Source organism: Rhagoletis zephyria, unplaced genomic scaffold, assembly GCF_001687245.7.
Source record: "Rhagoletis zephyria isolate East Lansing unplaced genomic scaffold, Rhagoletis_zephyria_1.1 Rzeph_scaffold_00064, whole genome shotgun sequence".
Taxonomy (NCBI): domain Eukaryota; kingdom Metazoa; phylum Arthropoda; class Insecta; order Diptera; family Tephritidae; genus Rhagoletis; species Rhagoletis zephyria.
This window is the reverse complement of record NW_016157148.1, coordinates 201,398-219,571: the sequence shown is the minus strand read 5'-3', so window position 1 is coordinate 219,571 and position 18,174 is coordinate 201,398. Positions and strand designations below refer to the sequence as shown.

Genomic DNA, 18,174 nt, shown 5'->3' with positions numbered 1-18,174 from the left:
TATGACACATTTCTTATTAAATGAAAATAAAACTTTTTTTTTTTAATAATATTATCCAGCATATAATGATAAATGGCCTTATTCATAAAGCGACTCATAAAAATAAATATACTTTATAGCTAAAACCTATTTTATTTAGTAAATGGTAAGCTGAGCAAAATCCAAAATTGTAACGCTCACTTACGCTGTTATTCGCATTTACTCAATTTTCACCATTACAGCTAATTCTATGTGAACAATACACAATTGCAAAATTGCTTCTCACTAGATACGGGGTAAATATTCTATTCTACAACACTTACCTCGCCAAACCAAAATCGGCAATCTTGACAACATTATTGTCGCCCACAAGCACATTACGCGCTGCCAAGTCTCTGTGAATGTAATTCTGTTGCTCCAAATAAGCCATGCCAGCAGCAATTTGAGCGGCCATATCGATGAGTATCGCCATTTTCAGACTGCGCCCCTTGCCTGCAAGTACTATAAATTATTTTCAACTGCACATTATAAACTTCATGTAACGCAATGACAAACTACAAGCTAGCATATATGCATAAATAAAATGACTTTAATATACATACATACAAATATAGTACATAGAAAATACATATATTCTTCTATTCTAAGAAATTGACTCTATTAATATAATTATGGCATTAAATTATGAAGAGGCGAGAAGAGCAAAATATATATAAACAAAAAAATTGCATAAATTAACACTAGCGCACCTTGCAGGTACTCCAACAGTGAACCGTGTTTCATCAATTCGGTGATGATGTAGATCGGTTCCTCTACTGTGCAAACAGCATAGAGCTGTATGAGTTTTGTGTGACGCAGCTTTTTCATAATTTGAGCTTCAGCCAAAAAGTCTTTTGGATCCATTGTGCCTGTAGAATGTAAAGAAAATATGATTAGTAAAAGTACTTAATATGCTCTTAGCATTTGTTGACCAACCTGATTTCAGCGTTTTAATCGCCACCGGTGTGGTATTATTCCACAAGCCCTCCCATACTTCACCGAATTGTCCAGAGCCCAATTTGCGCACGAATTTGAGAGAAGTTCTGTCGATCTCCCATTGATCGCGTGTTCGATGCGATAGACCTTCGGTGACGGGTTTCTCGATCTGAGTGTAAAAATATTAACCAAAAAAATTTATTAGAAATATTTATATAGAAAAATATGTATAGATAGGCTTAGATAAGTAAGAAGATACGTTACATTGGATTTAAAGAGTGTTTTGTAAAATGTTATTGGGTGTATTTTGTACAATAATGCTCGAGTGTTTATTGATAAGTAGATTTTATTCAGCACAATTTATGAGGCAAGTGAGTATGTATGTACATGTAGTTTTTTGTTTTTTTTTTTGCTTGTTTGTGGTATATTTAATTTTTCACGAATAGGTGGAAGTGGTGAGATTAAAGCAGTGATTTCTGAGAAGACGAACAACACTTTGAACAGCAAATTATTTATTAAGAAAAGTGCACGGTGGTTTCTTAATCAATTTCTAAATGCGGTAGCATTAAAATACAAGTTTGAAATTTCCAGTTAAATTTGTTTGATCTTGTATGGGTTAGCCTACCATAGTTAAAACTTTATCACAATTAAAAACGAACTAAAGAACTGAGATAATCTACGTATCTTTCAAATAAATTAAAAGGCCAATATTTTTGTTTTTGTCATCAGATTTTTCAGGCAAAAAATTAGTCACATCTCAAAAATAAAACGGGAGGCTAAGTTTAACATTTAACAAAATTTGTATTTTCAATGGCATATAATGTGCGGCTTATAATGTCAGAAATATTCGAAATGACTTTTTATTCGAATATGTGAAAATAAAATATTTATCCACTTAAAAATATTTCTATTCTGTACTTCGTTGTTGTTGTTGTTGTTGTAGCGGCNTGCCCTATGGACGGACAACTTCTGAGATACTTCGCCGACCTAAACGGGGTCAGATCGCCGAAACAACAGCCCTTGGTCGGGTGAAACCCGAGTCATTCCGGTACGTAGAACCGGCTGTCGTGGGAATGTCTGTACTTCGTATTTTCCTTGGCTTTACACTACCTTGTGCTTAAACGAATTTGTATTGGATTTGTCAATTACCACGTACGCATGTACATTAGGGTGAATCACCAAAAAAAAAAAAGGTTACCCTTTTCCACCGGAATTATAAAGGTAATTATAATTTAAGACTTCCGCCAAAATATTTTGGAAAATATTAAAATCTATGTGAGTGGCTAGACCCATCTGAAAACACCGCCCAAAAATCCCATTATTTTGATTACGTTGACACAATTTTTAAACATTTTTAGCTTAACTCTTCTACCATTTGTGGTAATTTTTAAGAAAAAAAAAATATTTTTAAACACCAACTATCTTTATATAAAATTTCGCTTTTTTTGGGGGTACTTTCAAATAGGTCCAGCACACGTAAATTTTAATACAAGTATTTTTCCGAAATATTTTGGTGAAAGTCTTAGAGCAGTTTTCTTATGTAGGTTTTAAAATTTACCTACCCTTTAAATACAAATCTTGTTCTGAAAAAAGTGTTTGAAGGGCAGATAAATTTTAAAACCTACATGAGAAAACGACACTCGAAATATAACACCGTGTGACAAAACAAAATATTTGGAAACACTCGAATCAATTAGGGAGTTCACAAGGTGTTGTATACTGTCGTACTGTTGTATGTCATAAACTTTAAACGGCTAAAACTATATTTAAGGAATTCGCAAGCTAACAAAAAAGTTTTACTATGAAATTTCACACAATTAAAAAATAGTTGGTGGTGATTTCAAGTCCTCTAAACATTTATTTAGCCGTTAAAAACTTTACAACATACAACAATACGACAAGTACGACACCTTGTGAACCACCCAAATATGCTCACAAAACTATGGGCCAAATATAGTAAAACTGCGTATTTCGTTTTTCTCTCTGAAGTCAGGCTTTGTTTAAAATTATCATTTGATCTCAAAAGTATTTAAAAAATCCAGTGCAATGTGGAATATTAATTGGGTACCAAATGAAACAGAAAATTCTGTAGAATTAAAAAAAAAATCATATAAGGACGAATAGATATTGAAAAGGGCCTTTTAATTAATTTTATCTTTTAAGCTAATATAGATAGACCGCCGAAAGTTCAGAATTTGGTCGAGTGTATATTAGTCCTCAAAATATAATTTTTTTCAAAAATAAATATTTCAAATTTTCAAGAATATTGCAAAATCCAATTTTCAAAAGACACTTTCAATACCTATACACAAAAAAATTATGTGCTTTAATTCTACAAAATTTCCTCTTTAATCTTATACTCATACTGTTTTTCTACATTGCACTGATTTTTTAAAGTCCTTTCAAAAATCCTCACGCCAGAGAGAAAAACTAACAACGCAGTTTTACCGCATTCGGTCCATGGTTCCGCGAATATATTGATTTTTTGTGTGTGAAATTGATGGTCGCACGGTGTGAACAGTGTAATTATAAATTTTTTTAGCCCGAAATCGTTCACTTTTCACTTTTCGCTTATGTGTCCTACGGGCATATGAAAAAAGTCGGGGGAAACGCACGATTAGGTTGAATAAATTTTATAATTCCCATGGAAAAACAGTTCCGATTTCTTTTTTTTTTTTTTTTTGTATGGAGAGCGATTCACACTAATGTATATGGCTCTTGGTTCAGAACTACTCGCATAATCCCCATTTTTTTCATAATTAGTTATCTGTTTCACCAATAGAAAGTATTATTCCACAAAAAAAAATCATTATTGTTTTATATGAAAATGATACGAAATGTATGTAACTCAATAAAATAATATCCTAAAAAAATTTAGTCTTTTTTTTCAAAAAGAAAAATTATACAATTCGCAGTAATGAGTGAATCGGTGGGTTGATACAACAACGAAATTGTAAGAGGACTTGTGAAAACAACAACACCAATGTATGGAAGATTCTATGAAATAAGACCACACGATTTTCCACGCTTCAGAGCGCTTTAAACCATCAAAGCGGTGAGAGCGAGAAAAAAGTATGAACATTTTTTTTTGTATTATTTCTTGACACATTAATTGATGTATAAACACAGGTATTTAGGTAATAACGAAATTATTGGTGACTGCTGATAGGTGGACGCTGTGTGTGTATGGTGGTTGTGGTTTAGTTAGAAACAACTCCTACCTCGAAAACACCCGCAAATTGGTTAGCCTATTTCATTTGTTTATTTTATATTTTTTCAAGTTAAAATGTGATTTGTTTGAAGTAGTTAGTCAGTATTTTTTCCAGTATTATTTAGTATGCGAAAAAAATAATTATTTAGGAAAGTATTGTAAAATAGAATCACAAAAAAAAGAATTAAAAATTTTAATAAATAAAATTGCATATTCAACAACAAATGAAGACAAGGGTATGAAAAAATGCAATGCATGTAGGTCGGTAGGAAAAACTGAGTCGAAACAGTGAGACGAAACAGAAACAAACGCATGTACTCGTAGTATGTAATGAACCTTAAGGTAACATAAGTATTAAAGAATACAAACCGCTATCATCTAAATGTAATGATGAGTTACATGAATGAATGTGAATGTGCATGAGAATATTGAATATTGAATAGGAATAATTGAAATATTAACCTGTACACATGGCTTGCATAGATTGACACACAAACCATCGGAATCCTTGGAATAATGTTCAACAAGTTCTTGGAGTGTTCTGCGAGAGAAAAAAAAATATTCGAATGAATAATAAACGTTGATTAAACGCGTTGATTGAATTTTCACAATCACTCACCTAAAAGTTGTGCGACGCGCAATAAAGAAGCCACCCTCATCCAATTGTCGTATACGGTAATGCTTTACTGTGTCACCATCACGTACTGTCAATAGAGAAATAAAAATTAATATTCATCGTAAAGTATGTACTTATATACATACATATTCGAAAATGCAATTAGGCGTACAAAAACATTAAAACATTTGCAAATTGCATGCACGCTGCCATCAGGGTTTTTCTAATTCCATTTTTTTTTTTTTTTTGTATCAATATAATTGATTTTTTTTTTTGCTTTTACTCACCCGATAGTGAATAGTCATTGTGACGACTCTCAGAGTCGCGTATCAAATATGCGCCATGTTCATTTTCTGGCAGTAATAGTTTCTTCTCAGCCTCGATTCGTTTTATCTTACGGAAGTACCAACTGTAAAGATAGTAAAACGAAATCAAATGTAATAAGTCATAATTTTCTATTGTTAATTTAAAGAAGAAGATGCCGTCGGCTTGCAGCAGACAAGGAAATGCAATAAACAGCCAATTGATCGTTGCAAATTTGCAAATAAAAATATGTATACAAAAAAAAAAAGTATAATGAAAAAATTAGCAGCAAGATAAGCTACCGTTTGTTGCCTTGTGATGCAATAGGCCACGCTGAGTGGGGAGAGCCAACTCGTTGTTACTGAACGTGAATGATGGTCAAGAGTGGGGTAATAAAATCTGCTAGCACTGTTGTGACGGCGTTAATGAAGCGCAGTAAAAGGCGTCTTGCAATAATGACGTAATTTCGTGTGAATTGTATGCGAAAAATGAATTTCATCATAACGCGTTATACATATGTAGTATATATAAAGGCTAAGAGACAAATGTATCAAATATATATGTATGTATATTATAAAAAAGTACAAAAAAAAAAATCTAGAGGAAAAACAAAGACTATTTCGATCCAGCACTGTTTGCTCGGAGTGGGAGGCAAAGTTTATGCATTGAAATCGAATGGAATGTGTGTGGTCGGAAAAACCAAACACATTTTTTCCAAGCACTCAGGCAATATTGCCCATTGTACTTAAAGCTCTGAGAGAGGATTTAGAGAATAGGTACATGGTAATTCATTGCTCCTCTTACTGCTTACTAGACCCTTTAATGAGCGTTAACTGTTTGTCGAGGGAAAGACAATGTAACTAGATATGCCATTCAAAATATGGCGAAGGCCGGACAGCGGCAGAGTAAAGGCCAAAACACAATAGCGCAGTGGCAGTGGCAGTGACAGTTTTTAAAATCAGCTGTTACTGCTAATATTGGCAGTCAATGCCGCAGCAAACACAATACGGCGTTGTCAGTGACTGCTTTTTTTGACATTCCCTTTTGTTTGTTTACATTTTTGTTGTTGCCTTTTAGGCTTCAGTGACATCAACAGATGTTGGCTGCGTTTCATTTATGTCAAATTCAGCATGCGAAGTTTGCTGCGATGAAGGCAGTGGCAGTGAATTTAGAATTTGGGCTAAACTGAGCAGTACTGCTAGCTGCCACTGCTGTATTGTGAGTCGCTTCATTGGACACCACACTTTCTAAAAAACAGCTGATTTCGAAAAACTGCCGCTGCCACTGCCACTGCGTTATTGTATTTTGGGCTTAAATCGACGGCTCAGTGGACTGTAGCCCTATCTCAGCAAACGGTTAAAAGCTCCCTAATTCAGAATTTGGTTGAAGAATGCCGTACCTCAGCAATCGGTTCAAAAATTACCTATCTCAGCCAACGATATAGGGCGATTTCGAAGCGGCAGCTAAGATAGCGCGTTTTTTTAACCAAATTCTGACCGGGAGCCGAGATAGGCCGATCTTCCACTCAGCCGACAAAATGTTCTCTACTATCCTCATTTTCCAAACAAGATGCACATAGTAGATTGTTAATTATGCCTATAATACACATACGTATATCGTCACCATGGATTGAGCTCCGTAATCAGTCCTTTCAAGGCTCGTAGATCACTCCTTCTCTGTAAGAGATGGAATTTTGCTACTATCCGGATTAACGGCGATTGATAAAAATTGTACGGCAGTATTGCGGACTAAGTGATCCGCGAGGATGTGGGTTCGAGTGTCATGGCAGAATTTTTTAATTTTTTAACTTCTTCAATTATTACTTTTATTTAGTTTTTAACGTAATTATAGTTGTTGAAGCCTTTCTTAATAAAATTAAACTCTAAAAAATTTAATCAAAAATANCCCTATTCACTACAGATGTCGCCCTATGCACTATGCTTTTTTATAGGAACTTTTCAAAGCAAAGCTTTATGGTGTCGGACACACAACATTGAAAGTTTCTGGATCCACAACATTGAAAGTTTCTGGACACACAACATTGCAAGTTGATAAAAGCGTTGTAACGTTGTAAAAAAAGAAAAGATTTTTAAAAATCGCTCGGAGTGGGGATGGAATCTGGGTGCTGCTGGGTTGTGGTTATGGTTCGCCCTGTTTGCTCAGAGTGCGTAGTATATGTTAAAAAAAAAAGAACTTCAAAACCCATTAAATTTTCAAAATATTTTATATGGGGAAAAAACATTTTTTCCTAAAAATGGTATATAATTCTTGAAAATCAATATTTTTCGATCGGAAAACTCTCTTTCTGTTCAGTAGACTTCCAGTTATAACACCCTATTGTTTATTTTACAATCCTTTAATACTAAAGATTTTTTATGGATCCCCTCATTGTATTTTTTGTATTTTGAAAGAATTTTCCGATCGAAAAATATTGATGTTTAAGAATTCTATACCATTTCGCGAAATATTGTTCCCCATATAAAATACATGGCAAGAACTGCCATCTTAAAAAAAAAAATATGGGTATTCTTTTTTCATTAAAAAAAAATCCTAACTTTTTAGGCTTTTTTCCCTAATGCACAACCACCGCCCAGGCTGATTTGGCATGTTTCATGTATTCTACTTTCGTTTCGTTTTGGTCAGTGTTGTCATCGAAAATGCTCCTAATCCGCATAAAGTTTTAGAACTAACCCGAGATAATTCCGAATTAAGCAGTGGATCTGGATAAACGCTGCCGCATGTCTATGCCTTTACGCATGCTCTCTCACACTAGATTTTTACGGCTAATACTCTTCTAAGAAGAAAAACTAAGCTACCTAAAATGAATTTAGAGTGTCTATAGAAATTTCATGATCAGAGTATAACTTAAGACCCGAGCACTACATCGACGGCGAAGCTCCATATCATTTTGTGCATGCCACGGTCAGATCTTTAATAGCAACGCCGAATTTCAGTAGTTCAAAGGATTTCGAAGTTTATGATATAGTATCCACATTTCTCCACAATTGGTCCAACTAGTAACAAAGAAAGAATTAAGGCTAAGGAGAAGAAGCTATAAAAAGGTTGATCCTCAGCACCAGCATATGAGTCAGAAAGCAGAGGGGGGAAGAGAATTTCGGGAAGGATGTTGAAGGTGAGAGACCATCGCTCGAATTAACCGCAAAGCCGTTGTCATGCATCGTAACTGGTATTTCGTAAAATGATTGCAATATTGCATTTGCCTTTTTTAAGCATAAGGGAGCTTCAATCATAAATGTGTAAAAATGAAAATGTTGAGAAATCATGGTTGGAAGTTTTTTTTTATGAGACTTAACATTTATGTAATTGGTATTCTATTTTGGTATAACATAAATAGATTAACCTTTAATCAAGTCAACCAAATAACTCAAAATCGTTAAATTTTCACATTCATGCAAAAATAAACATTGAGGGCAAGCATGTGACAGCGCTCGCTGATTTAAGTTTTACCTAGTCAGCAGTTATACGTTTTGTTTAGTTTAATTCTTAGAATCGCTGCCAAAATGAGCTGAATAAGCAAGCACTGCTATTGCAGAACATTAACACGGGGTAATTGTATTTTTTTGTTTGTTTCATTTATTCAAACGTTTTGTTACTTAGTGTAGCTGCAATAAAAGATTTGAGGGAGAGGATAGAGGATTACTTCTGATTAAGAATGGGGCATTTAAAAGCCTTAGTTTGCTGAACGCTTTGCAATATTTGACTAATGATATATAGTCATGTGAAAAATTATACGGACACAATATTTTGACCAATTTTAAATATTTTTCTTTTATTTTTTTATTTTATTTTTAGTATTCAATATTTTTGTATAAAAATGCAGCTTATTATAGAACAAAAACCATATACATACAGATGCGTGCAACTAATTAGCAACGAAATTCAAAAAGATTATTGCCTGCAAATTATGTTTATTTATTTATTTTTAATAATTTTCATTTAAAATATAATTCAATCTATATCAGAAACCACAATAACAAAAGTTGCAAAGCTTGCACAAGTTGCAAAAAAATTAATCAAACTTAAAAAAATTGTCATCAAAAATTCAAAATTTTTAATTAGACTATTTAGGGTATGCAGTTTGGTAGCCCATTCAATTTTAAAGTGCAGTTCAAGTTGCTAAACATTACCGTTGATTTTTTAGAATTTTTTTTTTGGAGGGTGTTGCGCATTTTCTTCCATATAACACATGATCAACATTTTTTTTTACATGGAAAAAAATCCGCAACACCCTCGACAAAAAAAAATCTAAAAAATCAACGGTAATTTTTAGCGACTTGAAACTTCCACTTTATTATACTAAAATTGAATGGGCTACAAAACTGCATACACCAACATTTTCTATATATTCTAATTAAAAATTTTGAAATTTTGATGACGATTTTTTTAAGTTTGATTAATTTTTTTGCAATTTGTGCAAGCTTTGCAACTTTTGTTATTGGTGTTATTATAGATTGAATTATATTTTAAATGAAAATTATTAAAAATAAATAAATAAACATTATATGCAAGCAATATCGTTTTGAATTTCGTTGCTAATTAGTTGCACGCATCTGTAAGTCTAAATCTCAAACTTTGTAGAACAATTCAAGAAAATTGTATGACAAAAAGAAACTTATTAAGAGTTAAAAAAAATCTAAATACACAGTTTCATAGCCCATTAAATTCTAGCTTGATAAAGAGCAAGTTTCAAGTGGCGAAGAATTGGACGTTGGTTTTTGATAATTTTTTTTTTTTTTTTTTTGCTGGCATTTTCTTCCATACAAAGTATACTCTACAATTACTTTTATATGGAAGAAAATGCCTACGACCTTCTGCAAAAAAAAATATTAACAATTATTAATCTACTAAAATTTAATGGCATATAAAACTGCATACATTTTTTCTAAAAAAAACTGCACAAAAAGTTTAAGATTTTTTGGTGTAGTTGTTTAAAGTTTGTTGAACTTTTATATTTTTTTACGAAGTTTGAAATGAAGCACCAAATACAAATAAAAAAAATAATAAAAAAATAACAATAAGTAACTTTTAGCAAAAAAAAACCGACATAAAAAAAAGTATATACATATATTTCATGATCCAATGATCGGATCTAAACCAGATTAGTATGTGACCACCTCTGAGATACTACCTTTCCGATGCAAAAAGAATTTTCGAAATCGGTTGACGTGGTCCAAAGTAATACGGTAACATACATAAAAAAAAAATATTCTGACGAACTGATAACCTCCTCCTTTTTTGGAAGTCGCATCGGAAAGGTAGTGTCTCAGGGGTGGTCCCACACTAATCTGGGTAAGATCCGATCAGTGGATCATGAGGTATATATATATATATTTTTTTTTATGAGAGTGGAAGTCGGGTTTTTTTTTTGCTACAAATTACTTGTTTTAATATTCGTAATGTTTTTCGATCCAGTTTTTTCTGTGGTTTTTTTTCTATACAAATACGGTCCAAGCTTTAACCAAAACCATACAAATCACAGTTTCAAACTTAATACAAAATTAAGAAAAATTCAAGCAATTTTCAACTTTTAAATATGAATCTGTAGAACATTTTACAACTTTAGTCCAATAAAGTGCAAGTTTAAACCGGCTAAAAAATCGCGTTGATTTTCAACAATATTTTTTTTTGGACTGTTTTTACGTTTTTTTTTTATATAACAAGTGCAATTTATAAAACCGATGTTGCGCATTTTCTTGCATAAGAAGATGGAAAGTATGGAAAAAAGTGCAGAGGCGTTCAAAAAAAAACAACGGGATGTTTTAGTCTTTTGAAACTCTCACTTCATTGGACTAAAATTGTATGGGCTACAAACTGCATACCCAAAAATGTTCTAAAGATTCTGATTTAAAACTTGAAATTTTGATGAAAATTTATTGATTTTTTTCTAATTTTTTACAAAGTTTGAAACTGTGATTTATATGGTTTTGGTTAAAGCTTGGACAATATTTTTATAAAAAAAGATCTAAAAAAAAAAACAATTTAACTCGAAAAACATTCTGAATATTAAAAAACAATCAACACGTGGTGCCTTGTTTGAGTCACTGTTTTTAGTAATCGTATATGCTTGCACCGTTTTCTTGCCCTATATTATGGAAATATAAAGAAACATTACAGAATATATAAAAAAAAAAAAACATACACAACAAAAGACTCCATTACTTGCGTTCTTAAAACTGCTTTGTCATAACGCTAACATTGACCTTAATATGAAAATCTTCACAAAGTTAAAATTTTATCAGTTACAAGCCATTGTATACGCGCATGAGCAATGAAGTTTACAGCAACGCGTGATGTAAAAGAGTGTGGTATTACTAATGAATACATACATTTGTATGTATAAAACCCGTGAGATGTCAAAAAGTAGGAATAAAGTTTCGAGTCACAGTTGCATGTCACCCAAACAACAACTATAATATAACAATAACAACCTAAGTTTAACCACTTAAAGTAAAGGTATAATAAACAGGGGTAGAGGGAGCGATAGGGGCAACTAGAAAACTTATAGAAACGGTGAAACAACAAAATCGGCTACACATGTTCAACTGTATGTAACCCAATGTAGGCTACAATAAACAGCACCGGTAGCTGCATAGTTACATACATACATATGTCAAAGATATGCATGTATGTATATATGTACATACATATGTATTAGTAGTCATAGTGGCAACTGTAATTGATTGTTGATAATTTTTATTAGACATTAATTGGCAGCGTAAATTGTTGAGTGCCACTACATACTCAGAAGAAAAAAAAACCCAAAGCCAGAACTCGCATTCATGCACGCTACTAGTACCCATAATTTTTAAAAGTGCTCTAAGTCACTTCATATCTCTTGAGCTTAAATTACCGGTTACTTGTAACCGAATACATCTGTAAATCGTTCTATCTGCTTGAACTAATGACAACACATTTTACCTTTGCTTGATGAAGTTGAACGAATAACCCACGCGTTCAGATACAGGTAAATTATCATTGAAGCATAAAAGGTGTGAAGTGACTTAGACCAGTTTCAAAATTATGGGCACACACATACAAACATATACTGAAGTGAAGTAACGATTTTTGTTGCAAAAAGGTTCGTGTCATTTTGTCATCTTTTCGCTAATGTTATTAACAATTATAAATAGTTATCACTAGCTGAATATCGATAGCTGTATGTGAACGTGTGCAAGACGGTGCCAGTTAGTCAGCGATGACTTTTATTGCCTCAGACATATGCAGGTAATAGCCATGTAAGCATGCATTTAAGTAGCGTTTTAAGTACTATTCTCCGCTACTTGCTAATTTGATTTGATACGACAGATGCTTATTTGCTTTTATAGTCGGCAGTTTTTTATGGTTAGCTGTAATTTTTTTTTGAGAATTCTAAAATTTCTATATACACTTGTAAATTTAAATGGCTTTACAAGCACAAATAAAAATGCAATCTTCCATTGCATACATTGCATTTACATATTAAAAGTAAAAGTTTCACTTTTTAAAAATGTTTACACACACACATACTTTTCCGTAGAGGTTTTATAACGAAAGTTGAGTCAGATTTATTTGTTTAATTTTTTTTTTCTTTTGATACATCATTTAAAAGGGAATACCTATGTACGTGCTTACATACATAATAATACATACATATGTACATACGTTTATACCTACATACATATTAGTGGCACAGAAGACTTTCACTTAAATGCATTTGCACATATACATACATATGTATGTACATACATGCAGTGGTGGAAGAGGTAATAGAAACTTTTTATTTTGACCAGTTTTGACTAAGTATATACCTTTTGTTTATTCTATGTTTAATATTTTTTTTTTATAAAAGTCTTACTGGAATCGTTCGTCTTTTGTGTCAGAAATTGTCAAAATGTAACTAGTATGTTGTAGATATTTCAATTCAAAATATATTCTGTATCCTTATTTAAAAAAAATGTATAAGTACATATGTAAATACTTTCCTATCACAGGAAATTAAATTTCCTTCCATCATTCGCCTGAACGTATATATGTATGTACATATGTTCATCCATATATTTAGAATAAGTCATTTCTTTTTCACTAAATTGGAGCACGAATACAAAAAACTATTTCCATTCATTTCATAAAGGACTCTATATTAATGAGAAGAGAGATAGAAAACAGATATGTACAGCAGCATAGAAGAATAGCAAACATACTACATGCAATTTTCCGAATTGTGTGAATATGTCTACAAAAAAACTCTGAATAAAATGCAACAGAAAGTAGATGCCCCATGCCCCATCATGGAAACTCGAAAGTGAATGGCGTGAAAAGTATGCATATCAGATATAAGACTCAAGTTAAAGCCTAAAAGCAGCAGGACGATAAGAATTACATGCACAAAAAATTGGCCCAATATTAGGGTGCGCCTTAAAATATCAACATCTAAATTTTGTGTGGGGCATTTTGTTCTGCCTACAAAATAAAGACATAAACGAAAAATTCGAAAGTTTAAAATAATTTTTAGGTCACTACCAGGGTTTGAAAAAGTTCAAATCTGGATACTTTACATATGTACATATTATTGAAAACGGTTTATGTATATAAATTCACATTCATCGCCAATGGATTCATCATGCAATCCTTAGCTCCAAAGACAGCAATTTCTTTAACTTTTTTAGGATAAGTGCAGCACATTTTTCAAATTTTTTCCAAGTTGGATAACTTTGATTTAAAAATTATTATCTTGAAAAAAATACACAGAAACTCATGTATAAGGCAGAGTTAGTATGCACTTCCTGAGCTAAATCACATTTTTTTTACAATTTTTTTTTTTTTGTTTTTACACTTGTTGAGATAATGGTATTTTTGTGTGTTTACAAATCTGAACAATACCAATCGGCCCTTCGTTGGAAAATTTACGAGTCAAACGACATACAACTTGTTTTGATCGAACGAAAACTTGCTGAGTTATAGCCGGTTAAAGTAAACACTTTTTTGTCGAATTTTCGCGATTTCAAAAAAAAAAATCAAAAATAAAATCAAATCTCATTAGCGTCCCCTAAAATGTATTTAAATTTTATTTTTTTTTTGCGTAGAGCAAAAACAAAATTTAGGTGTGTCTATTTAAGGATCACCCTACTAAATATGTATAAATGTGTATTTTTTGTGTATGTAACTATGTGCGGAACATATGTAAGCATGTTAGAGACGCCATAGAATTATGGCTGTAGGCTTGCTTGTACATATGTAACTTCACACTAGAAATGGAACGCATTGACGCTGGGTTGATGTACCGGGTCCAGCTGGAAACACGCGCATCAAAAAATATGTATGTACATATGTATAAGAATGAATATAGCGAAGTGGAAGTTTTGAAAAATAAGTATGTATGTTCTTCAACTATATTCTATTGAGAGTGGTTGGAGAAGGGTAATTGAACACTTCTTTTTTTTTTTGTATAAAACTAAAGGATAACGCCGGAAGGGTTGACGAGTTGAAAGTCCAGCCAGTAGAACGTTGGCGCCAGCTTTCACACACTTATGGCGTCTTTAACTCGTCTTCAGTGTTTAAGGCACAAACACATGCATACATATGTACATACTATGATTATACATATGTATGTATATTTATTATGGTGCTTCGCCAAAAAAAGTTGTGGTTTTTCCCTCGGAAATTTAATATATTTTTAGCAGGGACGGTAATCATTATGAGTAAAATAATTTAAATCAGCATTTAATCATTATTTTATTAATTTTATTCTTTTCGCTCACAAATAATAATTGTTATTTGATTTTTATTTTTTCGATGACAAATACATAATGATTATTTTAAGATTTTTTTTTTCTCAGAGATAATAATTATTAATGAATCTTATTTTTCCACTACAAAATAATGATTATTTATATAATTTAAAAGGCCCTATAGACGCAACTTACTGAAATTTTGACCTGAAACTTTTAGGAATTATTCCTTTTATTAGGGTGTGGCTACCTCTGTACAGGACACGTCGGAAATCACGCTGGTATAGCTTTTGAGTGAACGATCATTATTATTATTAAATGAAAAAAATAAAAACCATAAAATAATCATTATTTTTGATCGAAAAAATAAAAATAAAGTAATAATAATTATCTTTTTGGTTAAACTCGAAAAGTAAAAATCATTGTAAATTACAGTAGGATGTACGAACACAAATACGTGAGTATAGTTAAAATTGTTTTACGGCGATTACAACCTGTTGATTTTTTTTGGTTAAAATTAAAAAAATATGTAGTGATTATTTTCCATCCCTGATTTTAAGACATCCGGGGAAATACTTCGGAAAAGTATTAAGATTTATCTCAGCTGGACCGATTTGAAAATGAGTTAAAAAATCTAATTTTGATTCGGTTGATAATTTTTTTTCAACATACTTATGCAGACTTTTGGTTCCGGTGATAAAATTTCTCAAAATTTTTATTCAAACCGTTTGAGCTTAACCTCTTCTATAACCCGAGGTTATTTTTTTTTTTTTGAAAAAAGAATTTTCTTAACTGATTTTATATATAAAAACTTGATTTTTTGGAATATTTTCAAATCGGCTCAGGGATTCTGCAATCTTAATATTTTTCCAGAATATTTTGGTTCTAGAATATAATAGCTTTTATAATTGCAACGGAAGAACAGAACGGACTTTTTTTTTTTTTATGAAGAGTGATGCACCCTAATGTACATATACATTACACATATATGTGCACGAACGGTTGAAGGTGCTTGGAGGCTAGCAGCACAAAAAATGGTGAAAGGAAATAGGGATAAACAAAAAGTAAAATAGGAAATTCTTGAAAGAACTTAAAAAAACTTGAAGGAGCCAAACCAACTAGTATTTGAGGCGGACAGCGAATGCACTCCTACTCGCTCGAATTTTGCAAAGCAGGAGTTTGAGTTTATTAAGATTTTTAATTTTTTTTGCGCTTTGCTTAGATTTGCCACATTCTAGCTTCTTATAGAGTACCTACTCCTTTACTAAGCAGAAGAGCGTGAGAAGTTTGCTGCCTTGCTGTAGCAATGAAGATGTGCAAGGAAAGCAATCAAGCATATGAGTTAATATGTAAGCATGAATGCAGTCTTTTACAAACATACAAACATATGCATGTATAAAGTTCGAGCGCTTTAACGACAAGAAGACTACAAACTCATACATGGCTGCTGTCTGTCGAGTCCAGCTGGCATGCCTATGGAATGTGCAACACTACTGCCACTGCTGCCACTTGCAACAAGTACACAATATTTCATGTTTTATTGTATTTAGACATGCCACATATCGGCTAAAAAAGGAGGTGTAAGCGCTTATGAATGCACTTACATCGTTCTAAAAATATATGTATCTATGAATAAGCGTATATTTATTTGCTGGTCGAAAGACCAAAAGAAAAGTGCAAATTAAAATGACAGAATGTTGCTTGGACGCTGATGGACTAGCAACGGATTGGAATGAATGCACGCAGAAGAGTCTCAGGCGAAAAAAAAAGAAAACTAATATTTATTTAAAGCCTGGCAAGGTAATGAATGCTGCAACGCCTTAATGAAACACATCATGCAACCAAGTACTGTAACATTTTTGATTTTTTCTTTCCTTTTCACTCCGTAATAACAAATCAACACAGCTTTGGCCAAGAGCTAATTAATGAATGCTTAGTCGCCAATGCACACAAGAGCCTACGGCTCTGATGCTTCGGGCTGCCAGGCATTTTATAAACAGTTTTAAGTTTAACTCCTCTTGGGAAATGGCACGTCAGAACGAACAGACTGACTGACGGACTGACACTCCATTTGCGGCATTAAAGCTTTTAAATTGCAACAGTATTATTAAGCGGAAACCAAATGGAAGGAGTGAATCGAAACAATTATGAAAGAAAAGTAAAACGCTTTTGAAGCCTAAATACTCATTATAAAAATATTAAAAAAAAAAATTTATAAAAAATATTTTGAAAATTTTTGTTTGCATTTCAAAATATAAATTTAACAAAAACTTGGTCGTATAAAATTTTCAAACGCCATGGCTACAAGGGAGTTCTTAGTAGTATCTCGTGCAAATGAGTATGTAAAATTAGTGCGGGTGCCGAATCACCCCAAATTGCTTAAGGAAGCAACAAATCTAGGCCAGACAGCTAAAAATTCTCAACAGACGTACATACACTAGGCGACAAATGAAAGCGTACACCGTGTTCTAATATAATTATAATTTTCATTAAAAATTTTTCTGTATTAAATATTTATTACCAAAATTTCATCCTTTATATAAAATGCTAAAAAATTCAAAAAATTTCACCAAAATTTTCAAATTTTTATTCAGAATTCCCAGAAAATTTTTAAGTATGCAATTTTGTGCGGTTCTAAAAATTAGGAATAAAAAATTCAAAATTTTTATAAAAATTTTTTGAGTTTTAGCGATCTTTATATAAATTGTGAAACTTTCATTTATATGATTTATATCATAGATTGAACTATATTTTCATAAAAATAATCGTGAATACTGTATTAGAACAATGTGTACACTTTCATTTGTCGCGTAGTGTACATATGTAACTCTCGATTACTCGATGATAACTCCTACAAAAAAAGCAATAAAAATAAAAAAGGAAAAGGTCATAAATCAGAAATCTCAGGAACGATGGCGCCCATACTGCATATCACCAAATACCTTCACCAGAAGCTATAAAATTACCATACCAACTCGACAGGGCTGGATAAATATGTATACCGATGACTCCAAACTCGACGAACAGGTCGGAGGGGAAGTCTTCATCACAGAGCCGAACATCGTTTCGGCTTCCTGACCACTGCAGTGTATACCAGGCGAGGGGTGATGGCTATTCTGCAGGCCAATCAGCGCCTAGTAAGAAGACCCAAGCAGCCCTGAAAGCTCTAGAGTTATGCGTGGACAATACAAGATCTCTCACTGAATGCCGCAGATCTCTAAATGGCCCAGTCAGAGTCTGGACACCAGGACATTGAGGGTAACTGCAAAGCTGACGAATTGGCCAAGAATGGTACGTCTGGTCTTTTATCCTGGGAAGGACCATGTTAGGTACCTATGCCAATTTCTACCTTTAAACGTTCG

At 32.6% G+C, this 18,174-nt stretch overlaps 1 protein-coding gene across 4 annotated transcripts in view; it reads right to left on the bottom strand.

Moving 5' to 3' along the window:
- LOC108370808 (uncharacterized) overlaps positions 1–18,174 on the bottom strand; it is a 98,942-nt gene that overhangs the window by 2,965 nt on the left and 77,803 nt on the right. For 3 of the 4 annotated variants that reach the window (XM_017626233.1, XM_017626220.1, XM_017626228.1), the window contains exons 4-9: positions 5,069–5,190; positions 4,785–4,869; positions 4,628–4,706; positions 955–1,123; positions 729–887; positions 303–480 (exon numbers count right to left, since the gene is read on the bottom strand). In XM_017626233.1, coding sequence (XP_017481722.1) covers positions 303–480; positions 729–887; positions 955–1,123; positions 4,628–4,706; positions 4,785–4,869; positions 5,069–5,190 — 792 coding nt within the window. The remainder of the gene's footprint in view (positions 1–302; positions 481–728; positions 888–954; positions 1,124–4,627; positions 4,707–4,784; positions 4,870–5,068; positions 5,191–18,174) is intronic. The other variant, XM_017626239.1, reaches the window with a different exon arrangement.